The sequence below is a fragment of the Orussus abietinus genome, unplaced genomic scaffold, assembly GCF_000612105.2.
Source record: "Orussus abietinus isolate OABI.00-Male unplaced genomic scaffold, Oabi_2.0 scaffold38, whole genome shotgun sequence".
NCBI classification, from domain to species: Eukaryota; Metazoa; Arthropoda; class Insecta; order Hymenoptera; family Orussidae; genus Orussus; species Orussus abietinus.
Window position 1 is genome coordinate 752,161 of NW_019395221.1, and position 18,744 is coordinate 770,904.

Sequence of the window (18,744 nt, forward strand, 5' to 3'; positions counted from 1 at the left end):
TTGAATGACGTTCGTTGAAACTTAATCGTTACTTTAGAAGGGAATTAACGAAACTAAGGAAAGAATCGAGGCGATAAAGGAATTTAGCCTTCCGAGGGAGGTATTCACTTTAAAGTTTCTCATCAGTCTCCCAATGAGGGGGCAAAGTTACGAAGGTCAGATTTAGTTGAAATAAAAGTACAATCTTCCTTCCGTCCGAAAATCATCTAGCCCGGATACGGTGACTATAGGGAGACTGCCGCGAAGAGGGTGAGCTTCCTGCAGAAGCTAATTATTGTTTTAAGGATTACTGTTATGCGTTTATTATGCAAGGACGCTCCGCCCGTAATATTCGGTAGAATTCAGGGTCTATATAGTAAAGCGCGAAAACCACCTCGAGCCGGCCTACGTTTATGAATAATTCTCACCCCTCCTCAACCCCCACGGGAGAGTTCGCCTCGTAAACCGTAACGCCGTCTCTGTACTCACCTCCGCATTCTGACCCCACCCGCGACCCCGGCTCGCCATAATGCCGAACCAAGGGGGAAAGTCAAAAGTATTTCACTCTCATCTATTTCCCTATATCTTGGCCCACTGTATCCTTCGCTTCTTATCGTTCTTTTCTTTTTTCATTATTTTTTTCGGTGAAACTTCTTATGTCACAATAATGTAAGTTCGCACATTAACGAAGGAAAGCATTTCGAAAAGTGAAATACCTTTAATTACTAATCGCAATCATCTTTGTGTTTGTATTGGCACAATTTGGGTGAACATTTTCGTTTTTGTTATTTAATTTCAATTTGTTGTCTAAAAAGTCAATCGGCTCTGCTTCTGGCTTGACGAAGTTGACATTAATATCGCCACTTAGTATCCTTGGTGTCTCACGCAATTCATGTATTTGCAATGAGTTACTATTTATAATCAATTTAAGCGTTAGCACGGTTAAGACCAAAACTATCAATATCGAACTAGTAATTAGGGCAATTCGTAAAAGAATAATTAGGAATAATTAATAATCTCTTTAATTTGGATGTTTCACTTTCAACGCGCGTGCCAACCACACACTAATGTTTCTTTCATTCAGTCTACCCGACTTATGTACCACATATATGAACGAAGTGTGGCCGCGTGAAAAATTTAAAGAACTGGTCGATTTATATTTTATTAACTTTCTTTATTTTACTCGCTGGTGGGGAAGAGCCGATACACATCGAGCAGCTAAAAGAGCCGAAACGATATTTCACAGTTGCAAGCACGCTGGCCCGTCCCCACGGGGCGTTTATTTTAATTCCTCTTATTTATTGGCCTCGTCGATCGTAACGCGGGGACGCTTTTAACGAACGATAGAATCAAAACCCATGCCGCCCCCCTTGTTGAACATCCTATATTTTTCGGGACTATATGACCGTCGCTGACCAAAAAATATTTACGCGATACCGACACCACTTGTCAGGAGCAAAATAAACCTCGCAATCGCATCCATTGTCGACCGGCTGTTAGAAGAATAATTGGTCCGGACACATGGAAAAACATTCGAGTAATTCTATTGCATGGTCGATATCATTAAATTGTCGAAATTAACTATTTTTCAGAAAGCTAAGACTCCCTGAATTTTAATCCATAAATTACATGAGATCAATATAACATTGTACCAATCTTTCTTTTTTCTATAATAACAACCGATAAAGGATTTCGCTTCCAGTAGATCCTGAAATATAAAAATATTACGTAGAAATTTCAAATTCATATTGATCTCTATTCTCTTTCGCCATTTTCCTTCCCCAAACTTTCCGGGTGAAACTTTAAAAATAACTCACGTAGGCCTAATATCTAAAAATCGGTCGATCTTATTTCATCGGTCAATCGAAGTAACGTAGAAAAGCATCAAGAAATGTGATCTGCAGCGCAGACGTTAGGCAGAGATAGGAGTCGCGCGGGGTAGAGATCGGTACGTGCTTCGGAATATTTCACTCAGAGGCCGGCCTCCGGTCTCGAGGGCAGCCTCCCTCGACAGCGCGCGGGCGTTTATTTAAAAAATGATTTAACCTAATGGTTTTACATATGTAATCCCGATATAAACCCGGGCTAATCTCGGGAAACCACACGCGGTTGACTCGTATATTCAGCCGGGTAATCCATACTCTCGGGCGGGCCACCCCTTTGGTGCAACCCCCGGGACTCCCCCGCCATTCGAACGTTTGCCACGTTTTTTCGATGAGCAAGCAGCGGGCGAAAATCACCTCGCCGCCGGTCGTTGTTTAGGAATGTTTACGAAGCCACCAACCCCTGCCTCTTGACCGCCGGCAACCACCCGCGAGTCGTCGCCACGGCGAAAGGGTGAGTCGTGCCCTGGGGATGATTTACCATCCGCTGGAGTTCACCTGCACCCTGTTCCGAACCGCGCTTAGGGCGCCAAGGGTGGAATGTGTGTCAATGGACTCGTTTTCGTTGTCCTCTCGAAAGCAAACCCCTGTTCGCTCGCTCGGCCACTCATGGAGATTTATCGGCCTTCCGCCCTGACCCCTCGTTACCGTCTTCGAGTTTCGAAATTTCGTTCAACGACCTCTCAACTGATTCCCCTGGATGTTTCCTGATTTAAAACGATTTAAAATCTTATTCAGGGAGAAATAGGGAGAAATGAAACGATGTATGCGAACAGTGGATGACACTTATCGGTAACTGAAATTCCCGGTCAATTGATTGATATAAGCCTGTCTAAGGTTGATTTTTGAGAAAAATTCAGATATTTAGTTCGATGTCGTTGCGCATTTTATTAGATATTTCGATCGGTCGAATATCTGCTTAGTTTTTGGTGGAGAATTTGAAAAATCGTCGTAACGACCGGAGAGGATTCCCCCGTGCGTGCGATCTTCCGGGCGGGTCGGAAATGGTGCGCTCTTTTTTCGGGACGCAACGCGCCAGCAAGGAAGCTGCCGTAAATTTAAAGGCCGAACGAGCTCGCAACACGCCAGAAAAGATTGTCCACGAATTCTCCGGTCCCGCGTCGTACATATCGGTGACACCGTGCACCCAGCTCGCCGCAAAAAACCTGGAGGACTGCTCGTTCCAAGATAAAAAGTAACGTGCTAACGTCGTGTTCCCACCGCGCGTGAAAGTGAACACGCGTATGTTCCGAGTGTTCGCGTTACGGTGGGCTTGCTACCGCCAAATTTGTGACGAGCACGAGCGGACTAAACTGGTACCATAAGTCATCCAAAACTCTTCTCTTTTCCCGCGATAATTCTTTAACCCTCGGCGTTCTCTTGCAGAAGGAAGAACGCGGTTACAGGTTCTGAGATTTAACTGGAATTACTAATCCCTTCATATTTATTCATATTTTTTTACGATGACCACATTATTTATACACGAGCAATTATTTCCTAAGTCGTCTTTCGTCAACGTTAGAAATTCATTCAACTGGAATATTAAAAACGAAGTAAAATCCGAAAAATTCAAGCTTGCGCCTGTAACGCAAGTTTTACATATTATACATCTTTCAAAGTTTAATTTCTCTTTTGACGACTTAACACTTTTAGTTAAATTTCGTTACCATTCTCCAACGGCTAACTTAGACAGTTTTAATAATGGTAGATGCTACTCGAAAGTTTAATTTGTGTAAAAAAGTTTTTAATTTCATTTAAATTTTCTCTTTTTAAGTGATGCAGCGAGATGTTACCTTACCAACGACTGTTGTTCGATTTCGGTCGTGCAAAATCAATTTTAAAGGATATCAATTATTTTTCGATGTTTATAGCAAGCAAAGTCAAGTTAAAATTTGAAATGACGGCATCTTATCAATTTCGAAAATGTTTGGAATTTTTTTTTCCGATGTAGACCCTTCTTCTTGCGAATAGCATATATTTTATATTTGTAGTACAATTAGTTGCACGACAATCAACGAGTGCGAGTGCGGCATATTTTCGTCCCACCGCTAGGCTTCGCGGACCCCTCACAAGTACCTTCGTAAATGGTGTATTCCATGTCAAAGGATCACCGAAAACTCTATACAAAAAAGTGCCTTGATCAAATAGTAACAATGACTCCCCTGGCATTTAATGCCTATCAAAGTACGGCCCACGAGCGGCATCGTGTCTGTGATATCCACGGGGGGAATATTGTATGCAGCCAAGGTGCACCAAAAACGCAAATCTTGGCCATCCCTCCGCCGACTCGGAGACTCTTAATCCGTGCGAGTGTCGTAAAGAAACTCGAGGGGCGTCGTGACACGAGGGAAGTTCCTCAAAATTCTCGTCAAGCCGACCTTCGCGCCACGATCCGCGCAGTAACGCGCCGGGATCCTCGGCCGATCCTCGCCACAAATTAATTAATGAATAAATAAGAGAGGACTTCACCGGAGCGAAGGGAGCGAGGCGCGGAATTCGCCGCGGCCGGGGGTTGGACCTCGCAGCAGTGATTGGGCCGTATCTTCTTGTAAACCACCCCAAAAGCCCGGGGAGAAGGCTGATGCTGTTATACGAGCCAGTGGATGCCCAATTCGACACTCTTTACGAGCACCGCCAAATTAACTCGCTTCGCTCGACGTTCTCGGCCATCCTCGACATCTCCGGCCCCGTGCCCGAGAGAAACCTGCCTTTCGACTTCCTCATTCGGGACTCCGAAATCGAAATATCTGCCACCCACCCTGCTTTTAATGAAAAGTGAACCGACATCTTCCAAGGTACCTTAATAAGATCAACGCGGAGTTACGTTTCAAAGAGGGAATTTTGATTGATGAGAACTTGGCATAAAGTACCATTAGAGAATTCAATATTTGTTTCATATAAGAATTATATGTACAATAGGAAAATATGCAGATGAACGATATAATCGAAGATCTTACTTGTATCGGATCGAACGATCTTAACACGTTCAAAGTTCACTACGATGAAGGCTGATATTTCTAAGAATAGATAATCACGTGTCTTCGTCTCTCAGAGATCCATGTTACAATCTGAAAAAACATTCGTATCTTTTCTACTTCTAGGATATAGAGTTCCATCTTAAGTTTCTCCCAAAAAATCGTGCACGCCCTATGGGAGTGCTCATTACCCGGTATTCTGCCTCCTTAAATTATGCAGCCGACCACTGGCCCAAACTTTAGACGGCATAAACAACGTTTATAGCTGCTGATTAAGTGAACTACCGACGTACGACAAGCGACACCTTCCATTGGCGTAGCTTCGCCACTACACGCGTACCATAGGGAAAGTGCAGAGTTCTCCCTGATTGGCCTCGTAAACTCGCGATTGCTAACCAGAAATTCGCGAGAGGAAACGCGTCGCGAAATTCCCGTGGGACACCGGAATCCCGCCCTTCCCTCTGGACTTCCCTTTGCCCTCGTCATTTCGCGGCCCAATCTCATACCGCGAATTTTATTATATTCCATGCCGGCGAACTTTTCCGCCCTTCCGGAGTAACCCCTCTAGCCCCTCGTAAAACCGTCCCGATGAGCGACCCTCTTCGACGCCCGTTGTTATATTCTCGAGTCTCTTAACGTCAGAATCTTGACAGTGCTAAGCAGGATCGAAGATAATCAAATCTGAATGATTTATACCGCAAATGCCCCTAGATGTATTCAAAAAGGTGAAAGAGGTCAATCTTACGGTAACGTGGGTCTATCCGATACCTTCATAGAACATTTTTTATTATTCTATCATGGCTTACTTCCCCATGCAGAGCAATTATAAAATTGAAACCTGATTATCAGCCTGCGAATGTTAGATATTCAATGACGTAAGATTCCTTCTAAGTGAAAAGATAATCTCTGAAAAATCCTACGTGGTCGTGGGAATTTCTACCCTATTTCTGACGGAGATTCGCGTAACTCAAGCTGGAAAGAGCTTTCCTTCAGCTTCGGCGCTTCGTCCTTCGGAAAAAATTGTGGAACTTTGAAACGGCACATGCCGTCGACGAATCTACGTCCTCGACTCGTAGGTGTGCTCGGCTCTCTTTGTCTTTCCTCTTCCCTTTATTCCTCTCTTATGTACGGACGGATATGTAGAGCGCATGTAAACGCACGGGCACATATACGTACACGGAGAGCCCTGGCACCAGAGGAGCTTCTAATCAAAGAATTCTGGGGAGCGACGGAGAAAATTTAAATACACGACACGCGTCTCTCGTAACGAAATAAAACCGGACGGCGAAAGAGACATCTGTCGGTTCTTTTAATTACCGCGGTACGTGTGCGGCGTCCGTCTACCGGAATCCTTTTGTTTGCCATTTTACTCTCGGCTCGCTCGCCTGGATCGTCTCTGCGTTTCGTCACGTCCGAAGGCATTCGTTCCACGGGTTATCCGATATGTTCCGCGGGTATCCACCACGCTCGACTTACGACGGAACAAGTAGGATCTGATTTATTCCCGGCTTTTCGACCAAAAGTCCCGTCTCCGACATGCAAACGCTCCGCGAGCAGCCTCTGACTGACTTACGAGGAAATCAGATATTTCGGACGAACAAACCTAGGCGTACCTTTCTCGATTACAAATTCTTTCTTCGACACGGTCCATAAAGAAATAATCATAATGAGATGTGAGTAAATAAATATTTCTGTTATCAAATTTCCTCTCACTTTATGATTATGGTACTAACAAGCGTAGGGGATGTCTGTCACCTCTACGACGACAAGACGTGAATGTCCCACAGGTAGTAATAGCGGTCTAGAGACACTAGGGAGTAAACGAATTTAACTCTCAGACACGTGTATACCCAAGTATGTATTTTATGCTCTCCTCGAAAACAATTTGAGGCTTCCTAGTAACTCCCTCAATTATGCATCAATCTCAAGAATCAACACAATTTAGAAAATTACCCGCCATTTGCCAACGCGGAAACGAAAGGATTCGGAGTCATTTTATCATTTTCATCATTAAAACATTGCCGGCCGATAAGGGATCCTCCGTTTAGAAATCTGTCGCTCCACAACCAAGCGTGGAAATTTATCCGTTTCCTGTAGCTCGCGAAAAGTGCATGATGACCAGGGTATTGTCTCATATAGTTTGAACTGTTGGGAATACATTAGTCCTAAGATCATTTCCCATAATGGTTGCGGATTCGGGACAAGTCGAGCTTGCACGGATCTATGGATCACGGAAGCATGGGAGGCGAGCCAATCCCAGGTGAGCGAACGAGATCCTTGTTAGTCGAGAACCACAGCTAAAGACCCCGGGATGAATTCGTCCTGCGAGAAGCCCAGTGCCGAAAGGACCACGTGTCCTGGCAAGGGGTGGCGAAGTGACGCCGGCAAGAATTAACGGGCGTAGTTGCCGACGCAGGTGTCGCGGAGGCGAAGCAAGCGAGAGCAGGATGAATTACGAGAGTGGTGTCAGGCAGGAGCGTAGTCGTTATATTTTGCGCAACATCCCGATTTTATGGGCCCTCCCTCGCCGTCCTCCCGATGCAAACTTCCGGCCTTGGAGAGGATATCCTCTCCGGAATACGGGAACGGAGCTAGATCTTGCGGGAGCAGGGCCGAGGGCCTGTACCCCTCGCGAGATCTCGCGGACCTATCCTGGTCCTGCTCCAGAGGAACCCTACGACCTCGGGTGGCTTCGCGTAATCCTGAAAAGACTTCGATCCTAATTATCCGATTGGCTAAAAAGTCTTGCGACCTTAACACCCTCATTTTTTAAATTACTTTTGTTCTTCCAATTATTTCAGTCACCTATGTATTCTCCGTTTCCATCTGCAATCTGTGCCCATTTATCAGGTAGCTTCTCGATGCCCCTCAGCAAGTTTCTGTCCAATTTTATAAAAGAAAATATAAGGTATCGTAAGACTGTTTAGTCAACCCAAGATTGTTTCGACGCGATCCTTCGGAGCATACGAAATAACTGCTAGCGATATGTTTGAAGTGACGTTTTTAAATGGAAAGAAATTAGACTTTTGTCAAATTGAAGCTATAAGGAATCGATCATATTGGTAAGTAGGGGGCTGAATTATTAAATCATTTACTTCAACGAGTTCACTTTTAATTTCTTAACCAATGACAACGAATTGAAGCGAATCTGTCGTACAATGCCCCCCTCCCCGGAACATTTGCGACTTCAATTCGTCAGCGACGAACAGCTACAAAAACAAGAATGGCCGAAGAAATCGGGATAAAGCGGGGGGAAATTAAGGTTCGTTAGACGCTGCTTACAATGCATTAAAACTTTCGGAGGGCCGTGCGAAAAGCAAACACAAACGGCGTCCGACATTGCGGTTAAGACGGTCTGCCTCACCAAGAAGCACACAAACGTTTCCAAAAATAAACCTCGAATCATCAGTAATTTTCTCAAGCGACTCAACGATCGTTCCTGGGCATGGCAAGAAATTAGAATAATCGACACGGTGCCACGCCCCTACGAAATATAAATCTCAATAAATCCTTGTACTTATGCATACAATTTCCGTGGACTTGGCCAAATTTCGATATTACGAAAAATGTCACCCGGCATATTTTACAGCAACCCTCCAACGCGAGGCGTCGCTCTACAGGTAGGCTAATGAGTTATGCCTGATCTATGCATCGGATTATCATAATGGCTCCCCTTACGCCGCGACTCGGGGACGATGGAGCCCCATCCCCCGCACCCATCGCGCAATTCCTGGAGGATATAATATATTCTAAATAACGTGATATTACGTCGCCTCGCGCTCACGGGCTAACTTAACTTGGGCAACTGTTGTTGTCTCCTCCGGCAGGGAAGTGGGCTAGCGGAGGGGCGCCGGGCTAAGTAATCGCGAAGAGTAAAAACGACATAAAGTACAGGTGGTGCGGTGCAACACCCTCCCCTGGGGTACGTAGGAAGAGGAGGCGCCATAAGAGCAGAAGTACGTGTTCTCGGAGGCTCGCGGGAATTATAACGGCGACTGGAGATACAGGACGATGCATGCGCTCTCGTACACGGACTTGCCGGTTCCCTTTCTCTCTCTCCTTTCCTCCGTCGCCCCCTCCGTAGAGGACTCTCTCCCTCTCTCTCTAACCCCGTGGTCCTCGGATAGGTTCGTCTCGTTTCCACCGATGCCGGCTGATAGCCAGTTCCCGGCACGGGGTGTCCCGCCCCGGAGCCCCTACGCCGGCTACGAGATTCCTAGAGGCCGTAGGATTGCGCGAAGGGGTCGAACGACAATTTCGCGATCGTATTTTCTCGCGAGAGACCGCAATCTTAGCGCCTAGCGCGGCGTAAGATATTAACGACTGCGAGCGCAGGAGTACACCGCGCCCTAAGAGGCGGTTCTACCCCTAGATACTCTCGCGCCCCTACACGCGCCCACCGGCCGACCTACCGACGTCCTGGCAGCACCCTGCCGGCAATATACTTGCGGTTTCACCGGCAGCCACGACGCTGTTTTCCTTTAATGTAATTTCGCCTTACGGATTCTGCCACGGGTCCTAGCAATCCCTCGACCGGCTCCTGCGGCCTCCCTCGTACCTCCCCACACGATCCGCCGTACATCTTGTGGAGGACGAGAGTGTGGAAACGATAAAACGGGAGCTTCCCGAGGTTTAATGGTATTAGGAGAAAAAGAATAGGCCTCGCCACTGGAGTCAATCTTCGCTCCTCGTGCTCGAGTTCTGCCGCGTTTTCTTATCGAATGCAGGTCACGACCGATGCATCCCAAGTATTCCTTCTTATTTGCGAGCAAGTGATTATATTACAAGTGACAGAAATTTATTGCCGTCTGGAGCGTGCGTGCACTACTAGGGGATAATTAGCATTAATTTCATGCGTAACACCTTTTTCGAAAAGAAGTTCTAACTTCGTGTGGAACACCCATTCCCTGTTGCTCTGTGGATCATTGTCCTTTTTCTTAAGGGAAATAAAACGCGCGCGGTTCAAATTGATTTCGTTTACTTTGACATCTAGCTTGACAGTTCTTAATTTAATGGAAAGCAAAATCAGTTTTAAATAGAAAATGAGTACAAGGATGTAATTAGTGTTAACCATTATTATACAACTTGTCATTAATTTCTACGGAATTTGTCAAAAAGATCAAGGAAGTCTCGAAAGGTATATTTTAAATTTAATTGGACGTATATAATTTCTAGCAACAAAACGCGCGATCGATTTCCTTATAATAAAAAAGAAACTGGCCTTGGTGCCGATTTCTGCAGAACCCGTTGAAATTGTCGGGCTTTGAAGTTAATTTGAAAGTTTGAGAAAGGTCAGTGATACGAAGAAAGAAGAGCGTCCTATTGCAAGAATTAGTAATCTCGGTAGTAAGTTCGCCCTTCCACCTTGCGCATCTCGGTTAACCCTCTCCGCTCTTTGACGCTCGTGGCTGCGGGGTTGCAGCTGCAACTGCAAGGGCCGTGTCGACCATCCTGGCGTTGCAGCACTCGAAATACGGACGCTCCGGCAATGTACTTGCCAGTCTGGAGACAAATTGAAAGCAATATCAACCCCCGGGCTACATCTCGCGCTATCCACCTACCCTCGATTCGAGCCGGTGGGTCAGATGCGACTCGGCTCGAATATACGGATTCTACGAGATGCTATTTAGACAACGAGATTCCGGACCTGATTGCACCTACATCGATGCAACTTCTCGTTGATTCGCCTTGAAAAATTTGCACCGCTGAATTCTTATACCTCGGTACTTTTCATCAAATTCAATCCTTATAACCAACGAGATATCCCAACATGTTTGCAACCTATAAAAAGCAATGATCTTGAAAAAGTCATTACTATTTCGTAATACTCGTATCTTCCCATTTATTAGATTCTTTTCAAAGACATCGACGTTGTCGCAAACCCGTGTTATACACTTCTCTTTTCATTCTTCTGAGATTTCCGATACCCCGGTTAAATAGAAAAAAAATATCATTGGAACTTTTAAAACTTTATTCTCTGATCGAATCGTTATCAATGATTTTTTTAATTCCGGGCTTGAAGATGAGAACGCGGAAAGATCAGTCGAGGAATCGATGGGTAAGGTGAGATGGATCATCCCTTAGAAACGACAGTCCCCTCGAGGTCCAGTCTTTGACTGGGGGCTAAGATTCGCGTTGATCCGGGTTACAAAATCGACGTCCAGGTAATTCGGGGCGGGCTTCCAGAGGCCGGGCGGGATCGCGCAAAAACGAGAGCTAAGAGGACTAGGTCGGGACGGTTGGAGGGGACGATTATCCTAGGCATCACGGCCCATTTACCCCTGGCAAGCCATATTTCTAATTACTTTCCGACGGGTACTCTCTCGCTCTCCTCGATCCTGAAGCCAGAGCCGGTGCCTCCTCCTGGCTCCCTCGTTTTCCGTACATTGGCCTAGGAGGCGTAAAAAAAGAGGTGCCCACTGCCGCGCACCGGCGTGCTCGGGGTAAGTAATAATAATAATAAAAATTCACGGGAATAAGGAAAAAGAAGGATAAGTGGAACCGGCGAAGGGCACGAGAGCATGAAAGATGCAAAATAAACGAGGGGCAGGAAAAGCGGACGGAATGGAAGGACTCGAACCATTGAAGGTGCACGGCAAAATCCGGTCGTGCCTTCGCGGAGAGCGCACCTAACTCCGCAAACGCGAACGGACTGAACGGTTCCGGAAGAACCAAGAACCGCGAAAGGAGCAACCGGATCCTTGGAAGGAATATTTTTTACCGCGGGAATTAAAGAACTCCAAAAATTCGGAAGTCATTCAATCCTACACGGTCTTTTGCTCGACTTCGGTATAAACAAGAAGAGGGAGAAAAATAAGGAAAAAGCGATTTTGTGAGGAGAAAGTAGAGAGGTAAGGCCTGTCACGCATATCTCACGTTAACGGCAACTATAAACTTAAGAATCGACTAAATTGCAGAAAATTTTATATGGCGTCCTATTCCGGCAATTTGTTTAACCAGCTCTTATTGATATGCTTATAGTTAGTGTCATAGGAGGTATATATGAAGGCCTTGAAAGTCCTTAACTTGATTTTATCAAGCGGTGTCCTATAGGGCTCTTGTTCATCGGGCGTTCGGAGACGCGTCCTAGACCGGAGTCCCACTGAGCTCGTCGGGCGTCACAGAACACCGCGCGTCAATGTGTAGAGGATGAAAAACCAATTAGAACTGCGTTTAACCCCGTGTTTTACTTCCGCGTTGGTTCTTAACGCCAAACTTTACTTCCGATTGACTTTTTATCCCCAACGCGTTAACGCGTCGCACTCTATGGAACCTCGACTTTAGTTCAAATGATCATATTGCGTATGAAGGCCATGTAGCCGTGGCATTCCATAAATTAACGCGTTTTCTAAAATGCGTTACGTGAACGGGCCCTTACTCGCGTTTTTACACGTTAACCCTTTCTATTTTCCACGAGTGGTGAGATCGAGAGCAGCGCAGACGAAACTCGATGGTTTTTCTAAATTTTCCTACTTTTAATCTCCGCTTCTCCAAAGTCTGCAAGCCTGCCATACCTCATTTTTTTCCGAATTCTTTACCTCGGATCCCGCGTCTCGTAACGTTTTGTCCGCCAACTTAACGAGCACCGTCCACGAGCCGAGTAACTCGATGCCTGCTGGAATTTTCTCGCAGAACCTAAAAAATAGGAAAAGAATGTTTTTCCGGAACCGAAAGAAGTACTCAGAATCCGAGTCGGGTCGTCGTTTGGAATCCTGCGAGAGAAAAAGTAGCGGGGTTTATCCAAGGGACTTCTTCGGCTGGCGATAAGTCAGGGATAATGAGAGCTCGGTTAAAAAAGCGTGTAAGAGAGCTCGATCGGAGTGGAAATGCTCGGCCGGGTGGGAGAAAGCGGAACCGAGAGAGCAAGAGAGAGGAACGATTCGCCCGGTTAAGCATTAATGGATTTATAATCTAATGAATTTTTAGGTTAGCCGCGCCAAGGAACCAGGGGGCCGCCGGGACAGGGGAGGTCTCGACGACCGCCGGTTAGGTATTTTCGCGGGGATTTATTGCCGCGAAAGAGAGAGAAGGAGAGTCGTTTATCTCGAGTCGCCGGCACCGTAGCAATGAGCCGTCGCCCGTTCTCCACGCCAGGATGACCACGGACCTCGTTCGTCGCGAGGACGCGATTTTACATTGTCCTACCCTCCTATCGGATACTCGGATCCTTCGAGCGAGACCGAACGAAAGGGGGGTACTCTTCAAAAGAAATCAGGACTTTTATAATTTTTTTAAATGCTGCGCCTCCAAATAATTACGAATCGGTGTTGAAGCAATATCAACCTTATGCAAAGCAGGACTCAAAGAACAATAATTTATGTCAGTCGGTGTCTTCTATCTAGATTTAAAAAGAACCGCGTTTTTCATTTTGACGGCCCCAATGCCTGGTGCAAAGATGCATTCCCTGTTGTTCTCCATTTCCCTCGATATTCCTGTTCCTTTGAGACCGACCGACCACCACGTGGACAGCCTCGCCATTCCGGGTTAATATATTTGTCCTGGAAAATTATTTTTAATTTCTTGGCCGGTAGACGATGGTACTAGAGGAAAAGAAACTGCTTGCCCGGACTCGCCGCGGGGGGGGGGGGGGGGACAGCACGGCGGGCGACACGACCGTGTAAGAATTTCTTAATTAGATTTGAGCCGCTGCGGCTGGTTTATTTTTCCTTCCTTTTTTCGAAATACACCCGTAAAGCTACGAAGCTCCGCTTTCCGCCCACTCGCGGCGGAGTGTGCGAACCGTGACAAAGCTCACGTAAAAATTTCCAAAAACAGAGATCCACGATCGAATGAAGACAAATAAATCGGAGAAAATTTTATTTTTCATCAACAAAAAGAGATTACGCTATAAATATTCTAAATATTTTAATTAAATATCCCAAGCTGTATAGGTAGTGCCCATGTCTAATTCTTCGATATATTAAAATTCCTTTAAATCACGTTCTCCAATTGCAGGGCATGAAAGTACATTTAACCATCGCGTAGACATTTGTTTAAACTGGACCAAACCGTAAAATTTAAATAACCCGTTATCTTAGTAGAAATAGTATAAGGTGACGAAGTCCTAGTAATCCGAATAACCAATATGGCGGAATCTACGTCAACCAAAGAATCGCTCTGGTAACCGCAACGTCTGATATATCGAAGGATCCAAAATGGCGGCGCCGCGTCAATGGACGCGCCACGCAGTCCTTGTTCTCCCTCTATGTTTTCTCGCGGCTGGAAGCCCTCGTCTTCTTTGCTCGGTATCCCTGCTACCGCAGAACCATTACCTCTCCGTCCTCTCCTTCACGACTATACATATTTATTCGGATTACTAATTTCTTTAATTCACCTTACAAAGCCGGCTGCGGGGCCACGTCCTACGGGCAGCAATTCCTATCTGGGCTGACCGGGCAACGGAGGGTGGTTCGGGGGTGGCGCATATGCTAATGAACCCGGGAAAGAGAGACGCCCAGGCATACTCCAAATACGAGAGCGACTCTCGCCGAAACATAAGGGATGCGCGGCCGCGCCTCCACGGAGGTTCGCGGCCTTTGTTCAATTTATGAGTGGCCCTCTCGCGAAAATTATTCGACCGCCCAAATTTACGGGAACACCCTGCGAGGATGTCGCTTCTTCTATTCGTGCAGCCCTCTAGGACTCGACGTTAGAAAAATGTAAAATTTCCCAGGATTGCGTTATCTAAGTTCTGCATGGATAAGCAGTACTCCACATTGACTCTACTTTCGATACTACGCTGTTAGGAATATTCATAAAATTCATGCACTTTTAGTACATATGGTTGGAGTGGGATTATATATTTAAAGTCCTGAAAGTGAAACAGTATACCTTTATTAGAAATTTCTAAATAAACTTATAATTTGATGATGTCACGTTGACATTTTGTGAAATTGCGTGGGAAAATTAATACACTTATGTACTAAATTAATAACACATTTCATACATTTGTTGCAAGTATGTTATCAAAATAGTATACCATGTCTGAATGAAACTTCCAACAAAAATATAAAATTATATTTCCTTAACTCATTGTATTCTACGGATGACTATAGTCACTCGTTGGATTTGTTACGTAGATTCATAATTTTAGTCAAATTTGTTGACTTTGCTCTTTTTGAACTTTTTTACTTTTCAACTATGGCGAACGTTTGTCGTGGCCTCCGTACTGTAGCACTATATTCGCGAATCAAAAGTCCGTCCAGCGGAAGCGTCCCGGCAAAAGACATGGCTGTATCGAAAGGGTTAAATCGTCCTCAATTCTACCGACTTGACGAAATCGCTCTGTTTACTCGAATACTTTCCCGAATTTCAATAAACCATAGGTTTAAAATGGTTTATTAATCCACTGGACATTTCCGCTCCCCAAGTATCAGGTTCCGCGGTCGCGGAAAGAGTCCTCTGACCTGGGGACACCGCGGGCGCGACCGACGCGTCGGCGGTACCTGCATAAATTTTGATAATTCGCGAAATTGTGACAGAACGAAGAAAAATTCCCCGTCGCACAGGCCACGCCGGTGAAAAGTGCGAATAAATCGCGGCCGGTCCTTTGTCAAGCCGGCGCTGCCGCCGTCGCCGCGTGAGACCACCGGAGCGGGCCCGCTTTTGACTGCGTACGCGTGTGCATACATTTTTATCAATTATTAAGAACTCGCGGGCTGCCCTTCGCCCGCGCCCCGGGTGGCGGCCGGCAGTACCGGCACCGCCGCCTCTGCCACCCTGGACATTAATAACGACCCAGCTAACCACCCCCGACCCTGGCCACCCTCCTGTAAAACCTCGCAACCCCCCTCGGCCCCCGCGACACGAAAATACGAGTAATAATAAAAAATACGAAATGTAGGCGCCCACTCCTGCCCGGCGAACCCTCTGAACCGGCCTTCTAGTTTTCCGTTGCCGTCCCTCTTTCGCTCCGGTCCCTTCCTCTCTGACTATCTTTGCGAACCGGAGGCAAAGGTATTATGTTACGTTCAGTATTTTTCCACAGAGATAAATGTGCTCGAATAAGTATGCAGACCCTTGAGTTATCGCTGGCCGGTAATAAAATGAAATGTGAGTGAAGAACGCGGATGTGCCAGGGGATGTATTGATATGAATGTCCTTGTACGCGGTACCTACCTCTTGTCGTGATTTTTCCTTTCTCCGGTACGAGAAGCACGGTCTTCCGCGGTCACCGTTACCAACGGAATTGCGTTGCGGTATCGGTGCACCGCAGATTTGATCCCTGAGAGGAAAAGTCATTTTGGACAGATGACTTGGAATGAAACTTGATTTCGTGGATAGTCAAAGTCGATCGCAAAGTTTAGGCGATTCAGCCGATCGTTCGATATCGGGTCCATTCGCCAAGAAGAGGAAGCCTCCCGATTTGTTTGTCCACAAACAAATTTCGATTACCGTATGCAAAGTACTCACCTCGACTCGGTAGCATATTTCGCACCCCTACCCTCCCCCTTCCATGCTACTGATTCTCCCTTCGTACACGCATCCTAGACGCGATATGCACACGTAAGCTGAAAATAATAATTATTAAAAAAAATCCGTATGCATACGTTGTCCCCAGCGGCGGGTCGTTGCTTATAATTATTAGTACTTTGTTTAAAATTCCGCGGTAGCAGCGATTATTCGACCGTTGCCGTTGCCCAGCAAAGTACTCTTTCGCCTGAGCAATATGCCCGACTACAATACGTACAATTCTTTCCTAAAGAATACAATCAGTCCCTTGTTATTTAATTCGGAGACCGGTTACATTCGAATGCACCTTTTCATATTTTAGGACCCATAATATGGATGGATATTGCACGCAATTTTCGACGGCAGAAGTGAGACGAGCAAGATGGCACCCAGGCTCTACCAACGATTCTCATCTTTTAGTCCTCACGTCGGAAAATTCGTTTCAGTAAGAACTATACCCACTTGCAGTGGCGTAATTTAACATTTACGAATGCTGCCGATAATGGATATCTATGCATATTTTATTGGCAATGCTGTTATTAATAATGCTTTATCAATCCCTCTTTTATGTGCATAGTTTGTACGAATGTGAGCTCGGGGAAAAACCTAGGCTGATGAAAAATTGGAAGGTTGGACCGTCCCCATCGAGATCACCCTCAAAGATTCCAAACTTTGCATCTTTAGGTGACACGGCTGTGGATTTTGACTTTGCTACGCCGACTTTAAGACCCGACGTTGAAGAAAAAAACGTCGAGGTGACATTATTCGGTTAAATCGTGTTAAATCTGGAAAAAAAAAACTGCAGATATCTAATTTGTCGTATATTAATCTGTTTTCTAGACCGAGAAGATAAATTGGAACCAAATTGAATGGCCAATACTCGTGCTTCGTGAAAATGGGGACGTGTTCATCGTCCACAACGTATTAACCGGCAAGTAAGTGCGATGAAAACGACAAAAAATAACCGTACCTTATCGTTGCTAATGAAATTTTATTTTTTTAATCTATTCGTTACGTCGCCTGTTTAGTCCCTCTAAACCCATCGTCCTAGGCTCCCTGTCGATGTACCCTCCAGCGGACGACAATTATGGGATCGATTCGTGCTCCATATTGTGCATTCAAACGACACCTCCTCTAGTGGTCATCGCAGCCTGTTCGGGAAAAATCTATCACGCTATTCTACTTCGTGAAGCTTTCGAGGATGAAGACAAAAAGGTACGTAGGAGAAGAAGTTAACAACCTTTTCGTGCCTTGCATGGGGAAGGAATTATTCTAATACCGTTCCTTTTAATATTATCTAGACCTGGTCGGAAAGAGGTTCCACGTACAGCTTACATACCCCCGATGACGCTCTCTTCGTATTCGAATGCGTCGAAATGGAATTAGGGTTGTTTTTCAAAGATAACGATAAGAAGTACAGTTGTTCGATACACCTTCACAGTGATAAAAGCAATAGATCGAGGTAAGAGGAAAAAAATTGGGAAAGTTGAAACTTGATTATTAGGTATTTTGTTTCGCAGGTACTTCTGCAGTCATAATGCGGGAATCCATGTGGTTAGTTTACCACTTGTGTCGCAACTCGATGATTACATTGCTGTAAGAGAAGGTGATACACAAAAATTAACATTCTATATAAAAGTAAATATTGTCAATTAATATGGAAACCAGATGAAGATAAATTTACCGTAACGCTTACAGAACATGCAGATCTATATCTGCCATCGTTTTCCAAACATTCAAGCTCTCAATATTTAGTGTGTACTCGAACAAAACATACTAGAGAGGACGAAGCTACACCCATCCTTGGATTAGGCTTGTTTCAAGAGCCTTGTATGCTAATAGCTCTTCTTCATACAGGCGTAGTGATCGATTTGACAATAGTTGACCTGTATTATCTTCCAAAGATAGATTCTCCAGAACCTCTAATCAGTCCTAACAAACGAGTACGTATTATTAACGTTACGAAATCCGAGAAAATTCATAATTAAAAGACCTTTCTTCGTGAATTTAAGGTCAACAAAGAACCATTCGATGTCCACATACGAAATCTTCTCCAACACGAAATAACTCAACCCATTACCAAACTCAGCCTCCAGTCGAAACTAACTGTGCAAGAATATTTGGAGGTAAGATCTACGTCAACAACAATGAACATTTTTATCTAATACAAATGTTGGGCTAAGGAAGTCGCTCGTGTTTCTATCTTGTTGAACATTTTAGCTGCTTTACCGTGCAACTCACATTTTTCGAACACAACACTTTGTTCGGCATGACAAAGTACGCGAAGAGCTCGGAAAGAAAGCTCGAACTTTAAAGGCGTTAAAAAATCATCAAATGAAGGAATTGGATATTCTGATGGAAACTAGAAAAGAACTTCAACAAGCTGCTGAACATCTAGCCGAAAGATATGAAGATATAAAAGATAATCAAGAGTATTTGGCGCGAAGGTGAACAAA

The 18,744-nt window shown here is 45.2% G+C and overlaps 1 protein-coding gene across 2 annotated transcripts in view; it reads left to right on the forward strand.

Annotated features, from left to right (window-relative positions):
• The window catches only part of LOC105704319 (nuclear pore complex protein Nup88), an 83,411-nt gene that overhangs the window by 63,265 nt on the left and 1,402 nt on the right, over nucleotides 1-18,744 (forward strand). For both annotated transcript variants that reach the window (XM_012433415.1, XM_012433423.2), the window contains exons 3-11: nucleotides 16,611-16,733; nucleotides 16,866-17,043; nucleotides 17,129-17,223; nucleotides 17,317-17,503; nucleotides 17,590-17,750; nucleotides 17,809-17,894; nucleotides 17,987-18,231; nucleotides 18,301-18,414; nucleotides 18,509-18,735. In XM_012433415.1, coding sequence (XP_012288838.1) covers nucleotides 16,611-16,733; nucleotides 16,866-17,043; nucleotides 17,129-17,223; nucleotides 17,317-17,503; nucleotides 17,590-17,750; nucleotides 17,809-17,894; nucleotides 17,987-18,231; nucleotides 18,301-18,414; nucleotides 18,509-18,735 — 1,416 coding nt within the window. The remainder of the gene's footprint in view (nucleotides 1-16,610; nucleotides 16,734-16,865; nucleotides 17,044-17,128; nucleotides 17,224-17,316; nucleotides 17,504-17,589; nucleotides 17,751-17,808; nucleotides 17,895-17,986; nucleotides 18,232-18,300; nucleotides 18,415-18,508; nucleotides 18,736-18,744) is intronic.